Source organism: Epinephelus lanceolatus, chromosome 24 (assembly GCF_041903045.1).
Source record: "Epinephelus lanceolatus isolate andai-2023 chromosome 24, ASM4190304v1, whole genome shotgun sequence".
Taxonomy (NCBI): domain Eukaryota; kingdom Metazoa; phylum Chordata; class Actinopteri; order Perciformes; family Serranidae; genus Epinephelus; species Epinephelus lanceolatus.
Window position 1 is genome coordinate 16,560,246 of NC_135757.1, and position 13,397 is coordinate 16,573,642.

Below are 13,397 nucleotides of genomic sequence, written 5' to 3' on the forward strand. Positions count from 1 at the left end.
TATTGAGAGTAAGTATCGGATATTTCTTCACAAATAACACCTTAAATTTGTAACCAATCCTCTAAACTTGCTTGCATTCTAAAGACATTGTTGGGTTGTGATGTATGCGGACTGTGGGTGGTACTGTAACCTCACCAAAACCTTTCACAATAGGAAACTCATTTCCTCCACAGCCCACTCTGGTGACTTTACCATTTCACCCTCAGACCTTGTGAGTGGCATAACGGCGTCGTTGTGCCTTTTTTTTTTTTTTCAATAATCTATGACTAACCCATGTAAATATTCAAAGCTTAAAATACCCTTAAATTAACACGTCTAGTTCCACAATTGTTGTTTCAGGTATTTGAGTGAGTCACTTGTGAGTCATGGATAGATTTTAGTTTCATGCCAAAACAACATCTTTTGAAAAACATTTTAAAGTAATTGTTGGCATGAAATTAAAGCATGTCATGAGTTCAATCCAAAGTCCACAGGATGCAGTTGCTTTTACTGTTCTTTAAATGTTTTAGAAACCTGCCAACTTTATGGTTTAAGTCAGTACTTGCCAACCAGGGGTACCTCTGCTGTTCCCAAGACAGGTATGTGTAAATACTTAAAAGTAAGCTCAAGTAATTTGCTGTTACTCCTGGACACTAACTTAGAGAGCATGAAAACTATTACAGTAAGCAATTAAACAAAAAGGGTTTTTTGGGGAGTTTTTCCTCATCTGCTGTGAGGGACCAAAGGACAGAGGGATGTCATATGCTGTAAAGCCCTCTGAGACAAATTGTGATTTGTGATATTGGGCTTTATAAATAAAATTGAATTGAATTGAATTGAATTGAGAAGTCCAACCAGTTATCTGAAGGTTATTTTTCTCCTGCCTCTGTGCCATCAATAGCTATTACAAATTTGGGTTGTATGTCCGCCTGTGCCATTCTCTTTCACACAATACCAAAAGAGCAGCTTGAGGATTTTTTTTTTAAATTTGGCACAAATGTCCACTCGGACACAATGATGAACTGATTACATTTTGGTGGTCAGAGGTCAAGGTCATAGTGACCTTGCATGTGCTCATTCTCGTGAATGCAATATCTCACGAGGGCCTTGAGGGAGGTTTCTCAAATTTGGCACAAACGTCCACTTGGACTCAAAAATGAACTGATTAGAATATGGTGGTCAAAGGTCAAAGTCAATGTAACCTTGTTCACATTCTGTAAACACAATATCTCAAGGACACATTGAGGGAATTTCTTCAAATTTGGCCCATTTTAGTTTAGTCAAAGGTCACTGTGACCTCACAACCCTCCATTTTTTTGGCCAAAACTCAAGAATTCATACACTTATTATAACAAAATTTCACACAAATGTTTCATAGAAGAAAATAATGAATGATGCCATTTTATATCCAAAAGGTCAAAAGTCAACTTCACTGTGACACCATAATGTTCTGCAAAGACACATCTAGCCATTACTCAACATCATATCCGAAGAACAGAAGGGGAGACATCTGGTCAAGATACATAATTGGAGACACTAATCTTGGGTGTCCACTTTGAAACTGTGCTGATTGTGTTTATGCTGCTGGAGGGAAGATGTGTGTGTACCATCCATGTTTTTACAGACACAGATGTAAACTCTAAGTGAAACTTGACTGGGTGATGGAGGCATTAAACCACAAGGCAGTTATTCTAGGTTGTTTTTTTTTTTTAGCAGAAGCTAATGAACACTTGAAATAGTTAGCTTAAGAGAATACACTCCTCAAATAATTAGCTAAAGCTAATGAATAAACATTTGAAATAGTATTATAAGTATCTTGAAAATATCATCAGCTATCATCTGAGCAGATACCTAATTATATCGACACAATGTCCCATAAAACTCCTCCCTACCTCCCTCTCTCCTCCCAGACAAAGAAGAGGTAAATCTCACTAAATTGTCCCTCTAGGCTCCCTTACATTCAAGATGGTGGCACAGATAACAAAACAGGGATATATTTATGCCTCTCATGCCTACATATCGGGTTTGGAATGTATCTACACATGCTCCAGTTCAAATTAAAACCAGAACTTTTCCATTTATTGTGAGTTTTTGAACCACGTAAAAGGCCGGACTTGTTTGTTGCTATTTTAGGCTAGCTGATTGTTGGTGTTGTACTGAAGCTCTAGAACTGTATCTGTTTCCTCCTGTACACCAGAAATGCTCTTTGCTCTGTGCTTTTACTTAAAGATTTAGTTGATTACCTGCAGCCCCTATCAGTCAATTAAGAATGAGGAGTCAGCAGTCAATAAAACAGGGTTTTCAACAACTGTGACCATGAGATTACCTTGAGCATACAGTCATAAATGTGCACACAAAATATTAGGCTGATTAGTCCAGTAGTATGCTAGATTAGCTGTGGAGAGATACACATACAGACTTGACCAAACACATGACTGCCTGCAGGCTTACGCCCAGTGGAAATACTACATAAAAAGTTCAAATGGATAATAAATAAATAGTCAGCTGGGCTAATGGTTATGACATACATAATTGGTGAATAAGCTAAAACGAATGGATAAATCAGTTTATCTGGTTAATCTTGAGTGGACTTCACAATAAAGGCACAAGTGTGTTTTTGTTTTGCCATTTGTTGTTTATGGAGTCACACTGATGACTTTTTTCCAAACTGAATTCATCCTGTTTTGGAACTGAGCTCTGCAGTCTGAACTAAACCATTGTAGCATTTTGCCCAAACTTTCATGTAAACAGACATTTTTTCCTCTCTCAGTTTCCACAAACCTCACAAAGACAGGAAAGGGTAAGTAGTTCCTTTGTTACTCGGGGGCACTTGTGGCATTTGACATATTTATTTTGAGTGTTATCAGTGATGTCATTAGAGCAAATAATTTGACTATTAATAAAAACATCGAGGCTTATCTGGAGGAAACTGTGCTAACCTTGAGTCACCTTCACAATAAAAGCCTTGTTTCCTCTTGTTTTGGTCCCGATGGGGCTTTTATGGTTTATGGAGCCAAACTTGTAGGAAATAATAATAATCTACTGCTTTGTTTCACTTAGATTATAAATGGCCAGCTGCCCTTTAAATTCAGAATCCAGAGTTTTGTTTTGACTCCACTAGATGGCAACCTTCTTTAATTTGCTTTGAGGGAGAGTTATCAAGTTTTCATCTTGTCCCGTCCAGCTTTCATACTTTTTTGTGCACATTTTTTTCTCTCCCACATTCCCAGAATAACAATACTGAGAAACTAGCAAAGCTGTTAAACATCTTGACATCTAAAAACAGCTTGAAATAGACTGATATATATAAAGCTCTTGCACTTCCTTGTTTGTCACTCAAAAGGGGCAACAAGTGTCTGTACCTGCATGTGTCACTTGAGGTGGTGGGCGATGCAGGGTGGGGTGTTTTTTCGAAAGTGAGAGCGTCTGTGTGTGTGCAAGTGTGTGTGAATGCTTGTGCCAGATTGTGCAAGCAATGCAGCGACGTACGTCAGCTTTTAGCACTTTCAAAACCACAGAGGTAGCACATCCCACAGGCCACGCTGCTCCACGTGCTACGTGCAGCCCTGCACTGTACGGCCAACTCCCTGCTATCACTGCTCCACTCTCCACGCATTTGACAAATCACTTCTTAATTGTGTTTGTGGCCATTTAAGCAGCCGCAAACTACTTTGCTTTGACACAGTGCCTGTTGCTTATTTTGTGAAGATAAGAGTCAACAGAGCATTATCAGACAGTCAGTGTGGTTACAGCTTTGATGCCACAAAATCACTCTGAAATCAAAATGCTCAACAGCTGCTCATTTAGAGTTCATTCTAAATGTAAATGTAATGTCATTGCATTCTAGGTGTCAAGCTTATTACCTGTGGAAAATTTAATTCACTTTCTAAAAGTAAAATGTTATGTTCTCAGAGACTCTCAGAGTCAACCTAAAATGATGGGTAACACTTTACTTGAAGGTATCTACATAAGAGTGACATGACACTGTCATAACTATGACATGACACGATCCTGAACCTGTCATGAACATTATGTACATGTCATAAACGTTTATGACTGCTGTCATTAAGTGTCATTCAGTTTTTCTAATGACAAGTTGACACTGTTTGGGTTGTCTTGATTATGACAACTTGACATTAATCAAAGTGACATTACCAGAAGTTGTCTTTGTCATGACGAGTTGACATTAAATTTGTTTGGGATGTCCTTATTATGACAACTTGACATTATCCAGGATGACATTACCAGAAGATGTCTTTATGTTAATGTCAAGTTGTCATAATAAAGACATCCCAGGACATCCCAAAGTGTCATGTCACCCTTATGTAGATACCATCAAGTAAAGTGTTACCAAATGATGTCTTTTAATAATTTAAGTAATCCTTGTTATTGCTGTCTTTAGCCTTGTGCACTAATTCTAACCTAAAAACAAGATGTTTTTTTCCGTTTGTATCATGACCTTCAGGGTTTACCTTCACATGAAATGGAGATTTTTGGTTCACTTTTCATTGACACTGTAACTGGTTTCAGTCTGAAGTGAAATGTACCATTTCCTGGATTCACTGTGGGAGAGAGCTGATCTTGTGATGAGGTGAATCAGAACAAAAAGAAGGGATTCCCCCTGTCTGTCTGCTCCAAACATATGCTTCAACACCTGTTCATTAAAGGTGACTCATACTGAAATGTGACAGATGCCGATTTATTGGAAATATGTGTCAAAATCACAGTGGAAAACATTCAGATGACGCAACAACATCAGGATGAAACAAATATTTGAGTTTAGTGTGCAGAAACAGCTTCATGATACATTAATTGCACCAGGCATCCCTGCTTTTCATTTTAATTTTTAAACTCTGCAACACAACTTTACATTTATGTGTATCAGTCAATAATGCACAGATTTGTGCTCATCAGTTTGCTAATCCTATCAGCTAAGCTAACATCCACCCTTGTGAAAGCAGAAAGCTAATATACCATAATGTTTTATAGCCTGGTTGTTATTTACCCACTGATACTGATCGGATTTCTCAATAATCATTAGAGCGAATACGTATTTTCCAAAGGTAATATTCAGAAATGCGATATTTTTTTCCAGCCCTGCTACAGCAGCAGGATCGGGGGCGGTTATTTGTTTTGTAGTATTGTTCACAACGCCATCCAGGGGAATTTCACCCTAAGGAAATTTCCAGAGAACCTAACCACTCAGAAAGGTCACACAGATTTCCATAACTGTAAATAGTAATTTTATTCAACAAGATTTATTTTAAAGGTCCAGTATGGCCAACATGAAAATGCAAAAACTTAAATGACCCTATCTAGAGCCAGTGTTTGATTTGTCCGTTCTGGGATACTGTAGAAACAACATGGCGGACATGGCAGGGATTGCATAGGAATGCACATGATCTACTGTTGGACTCTCTGTCTTAATGTTTCCAGTCTGATGATGAGTGGGGAGGTGAGTTTAGGGTTAATATTCTTCACTGTAAAACCACTTCCAGCCTTTGTTTTCATATATGTTTATGTGACGTGTGGTTTAATTCTGCTTCCTGTTCGTCACTTGACAGTCTGTCTGCTCCCAAATGCATAACAGACACTGTACCCAAGAAGAGGCGCTACTTCAGTCGATATTGAAAGAGAGCACAAAGAACAGAGGTTCAAACACACACACACACACACACACACACACACACACACACACACACACACACGATTTACCTGTAAATGTGTAAATGTCACTTCTGCTTTTAAACAGCTTTTTTCACAGGAAGTCAAAAGAACAAAACAGAGCCAGCAGTAATATTCAATGGTATTCACATCAGTAAACAATATAAAAAAGCCAATCAATTATTCCCAAAGCATATTACATAAAAATACATAAAACCAAAGCCGAGCGTTGATAAACACAAACCAGGTACAAGTTACAGGTAACAAAATCTTGGAATGAATACAATAACATCATTCTGACTCAACAGGCTGATTTCAAGGCACAGACATCCGCCGATTGTTTTCATGGACATGAGTGGTGTCAGCATCATGGGAGTTCTGGCGGCTCAGATCTGGTGTCTCCCTGGATCTTCCTGCACAGTTGGATTGACATCAGAAGAGGTTAGTTACTGTTCTCAGGTCCTCCGCTGCCGTTTGTAAAAATCAGAAATTCTCACCTTTACACCTCCATCTCGATGCAACATATAGAGTCAGCATTATGATGACTAACGTCACAAACCCGACAACCTGGCTCACATATATCCAGAAAGGTTGAGGTTCTGGCGCCGCTGCAAAATAAAGAGGATATCAGACTCAGCATCAACACAGAATGTAAGCCATTTAATGCATATGAAACAACGACATCGCTGTGAGAGAGTGAATTAAGCATCAGTACAGTCCAGTTTAGGTTTAATCTGCTATGCAGAGAGGATCTCTCACCTTTGACTAAGACACTGATGTTACAGCTCACACTGCCTCCACCTTGACACTGATACACACCATAGTCGTTTCTGCGTATCTTTTTAAAGATCAAATACGATATCCTTTCTTGGTTTACAAATGTCCAATCTGTACTAATGTGACTGCCACTGCTGACATTGACAGTGACACATTTAGTTCCCACATATTTATACCAGGTGACATTTTTGTTGACTGAATTGCTGCAGAAAGCAACTATGCAGTGAATCTTGAAGTCTTGTCCAGAGACAGGTTTATAAACGGTGCTGTCTGCTACTTTAATTTTGACTTTACAGTTTGGATCATCACCTGTGAAAGGAAAAAAATGATGACAAATTAGAGATGACTGACAGTGTGATACCAGCTGATGATCACAACAAAATATGAAAGCAGTGAAAAGTTATCTACCCTTTTAAAAAATCAGTCTGTGGAAGGACTCAGAGAAGAATTAGATCAGAGAAATAGTTATATGTTTTTTTTTCCATGCTGCAGCTGCAGCCATCAAACTGAAAATTCAGGTCAGCAAGTTGTGTGGTTAAAACACTTTTTTTTTTTTTTTTGCATTTGGTTCTGTGCTACCAGAAATCTTCCAAATTAAATATGTTTAAGTTTACATTACAGACTGTTAGAGTTTGGGTGTTGCAGATCAGGTTTGACAAAGCAGAAACAAATATATCTTCACATCAATCGGCCCGCCTGTAGAAAGATTTTAATGCTGGCTTGAAATGTTACACAGCATAAAAATTCTTCTAAAGGGAACTACATCTTTGTGTGCAGATCTGTTTGTTTCTGCTTTGCCAGCACCCACTCCACTTGACACTGGACACAAGGATGTATGTGTCCTTTTTTTTAAAACTATTTTTTTTAACTATTTAAACTTTTCTTACTGTTATTTTTTTGCTTTAAAAACCAAACTTTTTAAAACGTCCCCTAATCTTTTTATTTATTTATTTATTTTTTTTACTTTTGTGCATTTTTAAACTTTTTTTAAATTACTTTTTTTTTAAACTTTTTTTTACTTTTTTACTTTTTAAAAACTTTTTAAGTGTGAAAAAACTAATTTTACTTTTGTACATTTTTTAAAAAACTTGTTAACTTGTATTTTTCAAAACTTTTTTAAACTTCAGAAAGAAATATTTTACATTTTTCATTGTTTTTTTTTTATTTTACATTTTTTGCATTGTTTAAAATGTATTTACTTATTTAAATATTGCAATTTTTTCCTTTTTCCTTTATATGAAGTAAATTGAAAGCAACAACATTCACATACAATCTAGTTCATTTAATACTGCGTCGTTGAGGCTTTTGGTGTGTCTGTTCACCTGCTCTGGATTTTATGTATAAGCTGTACTAAGTATATTTGAAACCTTTTCAGTCTTTACAACATTGAATATGAGAAACATAATGTATGATATCTGTGAATACGTTACTTACTGAAGGAGAAACAGAGGCCGTAACACAGACCTGCTCAGATTGAGAGTGAGATACGCAGATAGAAAAACATAAACTTACCATCAGCATCCAAAATGAGGAAGAGCACCGCGAAGATGGACACTTGAAAGATATTCAGACAGTAGTTTGGTCTCATGGTGGAAACACTTCAAGAACCAGCTATCCACTTCTGTCAAACATCTATCACTGTAGGTCTACTCTAGATATCACAGTGAATGACATGTGGTGAACTGAACTTCCTGCTTCTAATTACCGTGGTCTTTACTGTATGTGTACCCCCATTAAACTCAACATATGTGTCATAGTACAGAAAAGGACATTTTAGACACACACACACACACACACACACACACAGAGCTTTTTGCAACCTTTCTACATCTGAAACATTTATGTTTCCTTGGTTTTAGATTGTTTTAATGTTAAAACAATTAAAAGTGAGTCTCAACAGTGATGCTGTCATTTCATGTTGATTGAAATCAAACTGTTATAGATACACATTATGTGATCTGATTACACACACACACATAAAAGATGTGATTATTTTAAGGCCATAAAAAGCCAATCAATTATAAGCTGAGCATTGATAAACTCAAATCAGGTACAACTTACAAAATCTGGAGTGAATACAATGACATGTTTTTATATTAATTATATTGACTCAGCAGATTGATTTCAAGGCACAGACATCGGCTAATCATTTTCATAGATATGAGTGGTACGCAAGGCATCATGGGGGGGCTGGTGGCTCAGATCGGCTGCGTCCCTGGATCCTCCTGCACAATAACAACATCAGAAGAGGTTAGTTACTGTTCTCAGAATCATTAGACTGAATGTGTACGGTATTATATTTATTTGTTCTTATTTTTTTGTGGCATTTATAATGTTTTTTACTGTTTTGTTTTTCAGATGAGACCTTCAGCAGTCTGCAGAGGTTCTCTGCTGCTGAACTACCAACATATGTAAAAATCAGAAATTCTCACCTCCACACCTACATCTTGATGCAGCATATAGAGTCACCGATATCATGAAAATCATCTTGAGCACAACATAACAGATCATACATGGCCCGAAAACTGTGATTCCTGGTGCTGCTGCAAAATAAAGAGAATATCAGACTCAGCATCAACACAGAATGTAAGCCATATAGTGCATATGAAAATCAGTCTGTAGGAAGGACTCAGAGAAGAATTAGATCAGAGAAACAGTTAAATGGTTTTTTTTTCATGCTGCAGCTGCAGCCATCAAACTGAAAATTCAGGTCAGCAAGTTGTGAGGTTAAAACACTTTTTTTTTTTGGTTCTGTGCTACCTGAAATCTTCCAAATTAAATATGTTTAAGTTTACATTACAGACTGTTAGAGTTTGGGTGTTGCAGCCATGTCTGAGATCAGGTTTGACAAAGTAGAAACAAATACATCTGCACACCAAGTAGATCCTGTTATGTTAGCTCAGAATGCTACACAGCATTGAACTCTGTCTTTGATCCAGTACCCACTCCATTAAACACTGGGTTGAAAATTTTAACCTTTCTTAAATTCTTTTTTCTTTTTTTTTCTTTCTTTTTTTTACATTTTTCATACTGCTTTTTAAACTTTCTTACAGTTTCTAAATATCTTTCGTTTTTCCTTTTTTTAACTTGTTGAATTCTTTAAAATGTTGTATTATTAAGGTTTTTTTATATTACCTTTTTTTTTTTTTTTCATTTATTAGCTCAGAGTCTGTCAGCGTCAAAGAAAGAGATTTGGGAGGAAGTGCCGACCCAAGAGGCTAAATTTAATTTAAAACAGCTGCTTCAATGTATTTTGTGGTGAATCTACATGCTCACACTGCTGTTCTGCCATGCAGTATGTGGCCTGATTTTTTTTAAACTAGTAATCACCATTATCAAAAAAAAAAAAAAAGCTTTGTGTAAGAAGTATGGCTAATATTTTCCAACAGCCATCAACACATACTCTATTAAATCCTCCTGAGGTGCAAACAAGAACTAAAATCACTGCATTAAAGCATCTAAGACCCAATTTTTTTTTTTAACATATTGTCAGGTTAACATCCAGACATTGGTTTACTTTACAAAGTAAGGTTGTACATTTATGACATGGTGGCTTATGTCCTTCACTTTTTCCTTCATAGGAATTTAATGAACTGACCCAACATTCACATTAATTTTCTTGTTGAGTTTTAATACTGCATCGTTGAGTCTTTGGGTCTATCTGTTCACCTGTTCTGGATGTGTGAGGTATAACATTTATTTGAAACCTTCTCAGTCTTTTTGACCTTTAACATTTTAAACATAATTCATCTGATTCCTGTTTATGAATATGTTACTCAGCAAAAGAGAACCAAAGGCCGTAACAAAGACCTGCTCAGATTGAGAGTGAGATACGTAGATAGAACAACAAAAACTTACTGTCAGCATCCGCGGTGGAGAAGAACGCCGCTAAGATGGACACTTGAAAAGTGTTCAGATGGTAGTTTGGTCTCATGGTGGAAACACTTCAAGAACCAGCTATCCACTTCTGTCAAACATCTATCACTGTAGGTCTACTCTAGATATCACAGTGAATGATGTGTGGTATACTGAACTTCCTGCTTTTGTTTGCCGTGGTCTTCAGTGTATGTGTACCCCCATTAAACTCAACATATGTGTCATAGTACAGAAAAGGACATTTTAGGCACACACACACACACACACACACACACACACACACACACACACACAAACATTTGTGTTTCCTTGGTTTTAGATTGTTTTAATGTAAAAACAGTTAAAAGTGAGTCTCAGCAGTGATGCTGTCATTTCATATTGACTGAAATCAAACAGTTATAGATACACATTGGGCTCTAGTTTCCCGGCGCAGCACAGGTTGGCGCAGCAGGGTGGCGAACCCCGTGCAGAGCTAGTTTCGAGCAGTGCAACCCGAGGCGCGCTCAGTTTGGTAGTTTGGCAGACCGAGGTGCGCTGAGATGGGTGTGGCGGCGCAGCAGGGGGAGGTGTCGACAGATCCAGCTTGGCGCAGTGACAGTTTCCTGCCAAAAGGCTTCGCCAAAGGTGTGCTAAAAGCTCGCCAGCTGAAACCAGGTCTACTGTCAACGCAGGGGGGGCGCAGCCGGTGTAAGCCGAAGTTTGGCTGACCGGCGGACAGTGCACACACGTCACCAAAACCTCACAAGCAGGTTTCCAGAATATCAGGCACATTAACAATAAAGTAAATAGCCACAAAACCACTATTCAATGCAACTATCTGCAATCAGCACATAAATGTATCTCTGTACCGACTGTGCCGTCACATCTGATGTCAGATCAAAGGGGAGTGGCACCGTTTGGCTAGTGTAATGGAAACCCAACCTGATTTGATTAACACAGCTGCAAACTAATGAGTTCACATCCCTCTCAGCCAACCACAAACAGCCACAGCATCAGATAGGGAGTATATATTCAGCATCTGTCATCTTAGAAAAGTCACAAGAAAAGAAACAGAGTGAGACTGCGAGAGAGAAAGAGAGAGCGCACGCACACACGAGAGAAACGCAACATTGATTTACAATTGTGGTGACCTCCTCCCAGAATTTCTTTGCTATTTTTTCTAGATTTTTAAAAACTTTTTGTTACTTTTTTTTAGTGTTTTTACTTTTTTAAACGTTTTCATGTTTTTCTGATTTATTTTACTGTTTAAACTTTATGATCCTTTTTGTTACTGTTTTTTTGCCTTTTTCTTTTCTTTTTTCTTTTTGAATCTTTTAAAAACTTTTTGCTTTTCTTACTGTTTTTTTTTTTTTTTTACGATTTTTACTTTTTTTTTCTGTTTTTATTTTACATTGCTAAATTTTAAGCTTTTGTAGTGTATTATCATTTACTCTGAAGTTTTTGAACAGATGACCAGTAAGGGGCCCAGGGTCAGAAGCATATATGGTCAAGGTCAAGAGGTATTTATGGCCCAGGGTCAAGGTTTGGTGAAGTCCAACTAGGGTGACTCTCTGTTGTCTGTTTGACTTTGTCTCACATTTCACAGAAACAGCGAGTCTATATAATGGGGGTAATTTGGGGCTGTTTTTCAGAGCAGTTCACATTGGCCACGAACCTCTCCAAGCATCCTAGATGTTTGATAGATGCTGTACTTCTTGTAATAAGCCTTTTCTTTATGCAAGCAAGACAGTGTCTCCTTCATCACCTTCACATCATCGCTATTTAATAAACACCAATTTCTTAAGTTTGTTTTCTGTTTTTGTTTACTTTTTGTTTTTTTTTAATGTTGTATTATTAGAAAGTTTTCTTTGCTTTTTATATTACCTTTTTTTATTAGCTCAGAGTCTGTCAGCGTCAAAGAAAGAGGTCAGATTTGGGAGGAAGTACTGACCCAAGAGGCAAAATTTAATTTAAAACAGCTGCTTCAATGCATTTTATGGTGAATGCAATGCAGCCTGATTTAAAAGAAATGTTTTGTTTAAGAAGTATGGCTAAAATTTTCCATCAACCATCAACACATACTCTATTAAATCCTCCTGAGGTGCAAACATCAACTAAAATTACTGCATTAAAGCATCTAAGACCAAATTTTCTAACATATTGTCAGGTTAACATCCATTCATGTTTACTTTACAAAGTAAGGTTGTACATTTATGACATGGTGGCTTATGTCCTTCACTTTTTCCTTCATAGGAATTTAATGAACTGAACCAATATTCACATTTAATTTCCTTGTTGAGTTTTAATACTGTGTCGCTGAGTCTGGGTGTATCTGTGCACCTGTTCTGGATGTGTGAGGTATAACATTTATTTGAAACCTTCTCAGTCTTTATGACCTTTAACATTTTAAACATAATTCATCTGATTCCTGTTTATGAATATGTTACTCAGCAAAAGAGAACCAAAGGCCGTAACAAAGACCTGCTCAGATTGAGAGTGAGATATGTAGATAGAACAACAAAAACTTACTGTCAGCATCCGCAGTGGAGAAGAGCGCCGCTAAGATGGATGGATGTGATGGAGCTGGAATCCCCTTTGGTTTAACGGAAGATAAATATGTGTGTCATCAGCATAACAATGAAAAGAGACTTTGTGCTGGCGGAAAATGGAGCCTAATGGAAACATGTACAGTGCAAATAGAATGGGCCCTAAGATGGAACCTTGAGGAAAAACCTGTCTGATAGATAGGAGGCAAACCACTTGAGGGCAGTGCCCTGGATGCCAACCAGTTCTTGAAGACAGTTTAAAAATATACAATGACCAACAGTGTCAAAGGCCGCACTGAGGTCTAATAGAATTAAAATGGCACATTTACCACTAACTGAAGACAGCAGTAGGTCATGTGACACTTTGAGAAGGGCAGATTCTGTGCTGTGTCAAGCCCTAAAACCTGACTGAAATGTCTCCATGATGTCATTGTTGGTTTTATGAGACAGAAGCTGTGAGTAGACAGTTTTCTCCACTACTTCGGTCAGGAATGGGAGCTTGGAGATGGAACGAAAATTGTTTAGTACAGAGTTGTCTAGGTTTGGCTTTTTAATGAGAGACTGGATAATAGTATG

General features: G+C 37.5%; 1 protein-coding gene and 1 long non-coding RNA gene across 2 annotated transcripts; one reads left to right on the forward strand and one right to left on the reverse strand.

The window, feature by feature from the left end:
* Window positions 1-4,688: 4,688 nt before the first annotated feature.
* On the reverse strand, window positions 4,689-10,661 carry LOC144461877 (uncharacterized). The gene is made up of 6 exons (XM_078165633.1): window positions 10,279-10,661; window positions 8,853-8,963; window positions 7,933-8,645; window positions 6,403-6,729; window positions 6,141-6,251; window positions 4,689-6,056 (listed from the first exon to the last, which is right to left on the reverse strand). Exons 3-6 carry the CDS (start codon window positions 8,006-8,008, stop codon window positions 5,959-5,961), a joined length of 612 nt encoding a protein of 203 aa, XP_078021759.1. The 5' UTR covers window positions 8,009-8,645; window positions 8,853-8,963; window positions 10,279-10,661; the 3' UTR covers window positions 4,689-5,958.
* Window positions 5,978-9,263, forward strand: LOC144461878 (uncharacterized). The gene is made up of 3 exons (XR_013490463.1): window positions 5,978-6,084; window positions 8,538-8,670; window positions 8,779-9,263. It is a non-coding gene; the product is annotated as an uncharacterized LOC144461878 (long non-coding RNA).
* Window positions 10,662-13,397: the final 2,736 nt, after the last annotated feature.